General features: G+C 42.8%; 1 protein-coding gene across 2 annotated transcripts in view; it reads left to right on the forward strand.

The window, feature by feature from the left end:
• Window positions 1-2,360, forward strand: part of efna5b (ephrin-A5b) — a 62,132-nt gene extending 59,772 nt beyond the window's left edge. Inside the window, exons 3-5 of one of the 2 annotated variants that reach the window (XM_056592468.1) lie at window positions 32-97; window positions 563-643; window positions 2,169-2,360. In XM_056592468.1, coding sequence (XP_056448443.1) covers window positions 32-97; window positions 563-643; window positions 2,169-2,296 — 275 coding nt within the window. In that variant the 3' untranslated portion in view covers window positions 2,297-2,360. The remainder of the gene's footprint in view (window positions 1-31; window positions 98-562; window positions 644-2,168) is intronic. The other variant, XM_056592469.1, reaches the window with a different exon arrangement.
• The last annotated feature ends 2,076 nt before the right edge of the window (window positions 2,361-4,436 follow it).

Below are 4,436 nucleotides of genomic sequence, written 5' to 3' on the forward strand. Positions count from 1 at the left end.
ACGTTCTTCTTTCTCTGTTTGTTTTTTTCAGCCTCAACCATCGCTGAGAACGGGAAGAAAACATGCCTGAAGTTAAAAGTTTTCGTCCGACCATCAAGTACGTTCATGGATTATTCTGTTTGGGTTTCGTTTTTTTTGCATGCAATTTAAAGACTTGGGTTAAAGCTTGTTGAAATGTGCTTTTGGCCAGAGGAACAAAAGCGGTTTATGTGTACTTTTCTGGTTACTTCAGTACCTCCTGAATAGCCACTTCCTCATAGTCCAACATGCCTCTTCATTTATCAGCGACTTCCTTTACTTGCAAAAGTCTATGTTTCACTCCATTAAATAAAAAGAAGTAAAAAACTACCAAAGAATATTAATACATTTTCGGATTGAGCTGAATCCTGTAAACTGCATACTTCATGTGAATGTTGCCATGTGCTTTTGGTGCTTGTGACATTGACTTTCAGGGCTGGGGTGTGGGGGGGGGGGAGGGCCGGGGGGGGAGCTTCAAAATGTCACTAACCGTTATTTTTTTGGCTCACCTTAATAATAATCGTCTCCTTATGTTCTATTGTAGACAACTGTGTGAAAACTATTGGGGTACATGACCGCGTTTTCGATGTAGACGACAAAGTAGACAATTCATTAGAACCACGAGGTTAGTATGGCTTCTTGCTCTCTCTTTTGATTCTCTACATTGTGTTCCTCCCTAAGCCTGTTTCCGTCCTCGTAGACGTGTCCTCCCTTTTGCTTTTCCTTCATGTATGCCATGATGTGTGCCCAGCCCCCCTTAATCACCTCCCTGCTACTCTGTCTGCTGATGCGCTTGCTACTGCTCAGTGCAAATTGTACAAATTGACTATATGCATGCCATATATATATATACATATTCTGTATATACATATATATGTATAGATATAGAGTATTTATATGTATATCTATGTATACATGTATAAATACACATTAGAAATGTCACTGGATATAACTGGTATATATTAGTTATTTAACATTACATCTTCATGAGGATTTCAGTTTTAATTTGACAATTCACACTTGCTCCTATTTTTGCTTCTGTAAGCTGACACACAGCTTACATCGTTTTAGTTCCACACATGTTTTGACTCATGCCTGACTCAGTGGATGGAACTCCTCCACCACCTCCATCAATAGAACTCCACGTGACACATCTTGCACATGATATAACACATTAGTCCAGTCAAAGTGACCCCTCATAGAGAGTGTTTGTCAGAGCACTGGCAGCTACAGCGTTCCCAGGAGGGGAGTCGTATTATTTGGTATTCAGTGATTATTACAATCTCTACTGTTTATCCACGGTAGCGGCATGCTGCTCCTAGGTTATCACGGGTTCATCATCAGCTGTCAGCTCCCCTTTGACAGACAGACATGCCACCTCCCCCACAACCCCCTACACACACACGCGCGCACACACGCACACACACGCACACACTGCTAACAGTTAGAGCACATGGGGTATTGATTTGTTAAGGCCAGATCCCAGGGCAGTATCAATGTCTGCCTGCCTGCTTGACTTTCATGTCTTGCTGTTATTCTGCCTGCCTTGCCTGTCCTAGCCTCCATGCCTCCTCTGCATGGCTGTTTGCTGTCTCCATCTGTATATTCCCTACACCTCTGCTCGCTTTTTCATTCTTCCAGTCACCTTTCAGTTTCTTGTACCTTTTACCTAATTTATGTAGGAAGGGGATGTTTCCTTTTTGTTTTCACCCCATCTCTGATTGCTGTCTCCTTGTGTCCTGTTGTGTTGTGGTCCAAACCTCTTGGGCCCTGGTGTCTGGCTGTATGCGTGTTGGGCATGGTGTTACAGGGGGGGGGGGGGGGCACATGGCTGCTTACTAACACTGGAAGGATTTACTCTCAGGGGATTAATAACGTCCATCACACACTGACAGAATAGGATTTGGGTCAATAGTCATGGTCATTTCATGTTTTAGTCCTCACTAGCAGAGCTCCCCCCCCCCCCCTAAACATCTCGTGTCCAAACATGAGAATTATTAGAATGAGATAAATTGCATGCCTGAACATATGACTGTAGCCTTGGTGTTAGCATGCGTGTGGTGGTCATGTTTTGTCTGCTCTGAATCGTTGCAAAAGGTAATAACACAAAACACGTGTCTTTTTTTTTTCTTTGTGCTCTCTATCTTCAGACGATACCAGCCATGAATCGGCCGAGCCTTCCCGAAGCGATGCAACAAACGCTGCACCGCACCTGCGGATAGCAAGTCCTCTGCTGGCGGCAGTGCTGCTCTGCCTAGTCGCTCTCATCACCTTATAGCGCCTCCCTCTGTTCCGGAGGGCAATTACACCTGGTGCGGCCTAAATATCTGCCCAATGCTGAAATGGGGTCTGGGTGGGTGGAGTGGGGGGGTGGGTGTGTGGGTGGTTGGGTTTGTGGGTGGGTGGGTGGGTGGGTGGGTGGGTGGGTGGGTGGGCGGGTTGGGTTGGAGTCAGAGTTGGCTTCTCAAGGAACCCTCTATTTTTTTCATATAATATTTAAGTGGTCTTTCTCCGTCTGTGAGTGAAAAAAAAAAGTTGATGATGGAAGTGGAAGAGACAATTCCCTTCTAGAACCTTCGACTAAGATGCCAAATCACGTTTTTTGACACTTAGTGATTCTAATTTTCCCTGTGACTTTTTGCCATCCCTTTACATGTACGTCATGCCTATGTCTTTGCAGCAATGATGTTTACACATGATGTTACACACACACACACACACACACACACACACACACACACACACACACACACACACATCCACATACATCCACTATACACGCTACTTTTTTAACAGTTATATGGCAGTAGTTTTGTAACTAGGTTTGTATTCGGTAGCAGAATTACACAGTAGGATCGTCAAAAGTATAGGTTTAGAGATGGTTGTCAGAACACAAGTTCAGGCCCTGAGACCTCCCAGCAAGCCTTTCCAAGCCTTTATTGGACTGCAAAGTGACCAGGAATACTAGACTAAAAACATTGATTTTAAACAGGAAGTAGACTGAAATCCACAGTCATGCGAACACATTGTATGAGCTCAGCCCATCGCTTGTTCAGGAGTACCGCCTGTGACACTGCACTGTACACTGAATTTATACCCTGAGAACAAGTAATTTGGTCGTGTAAAGGACATTACATGAATAATGATTTAGTTGTGTAAACATGTTTTTATTTTTTCCCCGATTTGGTGAAGTCTATTTTCAACCTGTTGAGTATGCAAATTAACTTGTTGAAAACCGATTAATGTTTAACCCTCTTTACTCTACCTTCTGAAAAGGTATTGGCACTTTTAAAGGGAAATTTGTTCAAACTAATTGAATTGAAATGATTCAGAAATGTTCCCTATGTCCAGATTTTTACCTTAGCTAATTAATGTAATGAAAGAATTTGTGAAACAATGGAAGCTGTGGTGACTCCTTTGAGAGCATTTTGTTATTCATGCAATAGAATGGAGTGCATGTTGTCCACACAATAAATAGATACAACTTCAAATATTGGATTCCCTTTGACTCTAAATTACCCTAAATTAAACATTTAATACAGGAACATAATGGATGGAAAATCAGTGTCCTTTTGATTTGCTTTCAATAATGCAATTTTACCGCAGGCCTCAATCTCATTTTATGCATTGTTCGCAAATTGAAGGCCGCAATTGTTCAGCTTAAGTCAATACTGACGAAAAGCTCATGAATGGCCCGTCTGTACAGGCCTTTTGATGCTACATTGATTTCAAAGGCGATTTGATTATCTTTACATTCAACTACTTTGTTATTGCATTTTGAAACGTCTGCACTGTCTCTGGGCGCCTCTAAACCCTGATGTTATCGAGGCATTGTGCCTGTACCGCCTCTCAAAGTTCTCCCAAGTTAAGTGACTGCTGCGCCTCCATTGTTTCTCCTTGCTGTAAAGTTGAAGAGACTTAACGTGAGGGTTGATTTCAAAGATAAATCCTTTATCTCGGGTGGGAACATCCGAAGCATACGGCAACAGTAGACTCACTGTGTACATCAGAAAGAGCCACAGAACAAATCAGCTCTTTCATTTGTTGTCCGCAGCCACAGCGATGACCTTAACCCCATCTGGGGCTTCGATTTGACCTCACAGTGACAGGAGGTGTATACGTCCAATTGGCCGATAATGACACAAAACCTTCTATAGTATCTTATCCCGGTTCGGTTTAAATAGAATAAAGTGGTACAATGCCTGTATACACCGGAAACTCTTTTATTCCTATTTTATTTTGGTTTTGGTTGAATTGCTCCAGAAAGACACGTAGGAATAGAAAGCGAGCAAAAAAAAATGGCGCACTAATTCCCTGTCCTGGTTGGGCTTCTCCTGTTACAGGCTTAAGTGACTCCTTAATGAGGTTCAAAATGACAGGCATGTGGACCCCATGTTGCGGCAAGGCAGTTATTTCTG

Source organism: Gadus chalcogrammus, chromosome 6, assembly GCF_026213295.1.
Source record: "Gadus chalcogrammus isolate NIFS_2021 chromosome 6, NIFS_Gcha_1.0, whole genome shotgun sequence".
Taxonomy (NCBI): Eukaryota; Metazoa; Chordata; class Actinopteri; order Gadiformes; family Gadidae; genus Gadus; species Gadus chalcogrammus.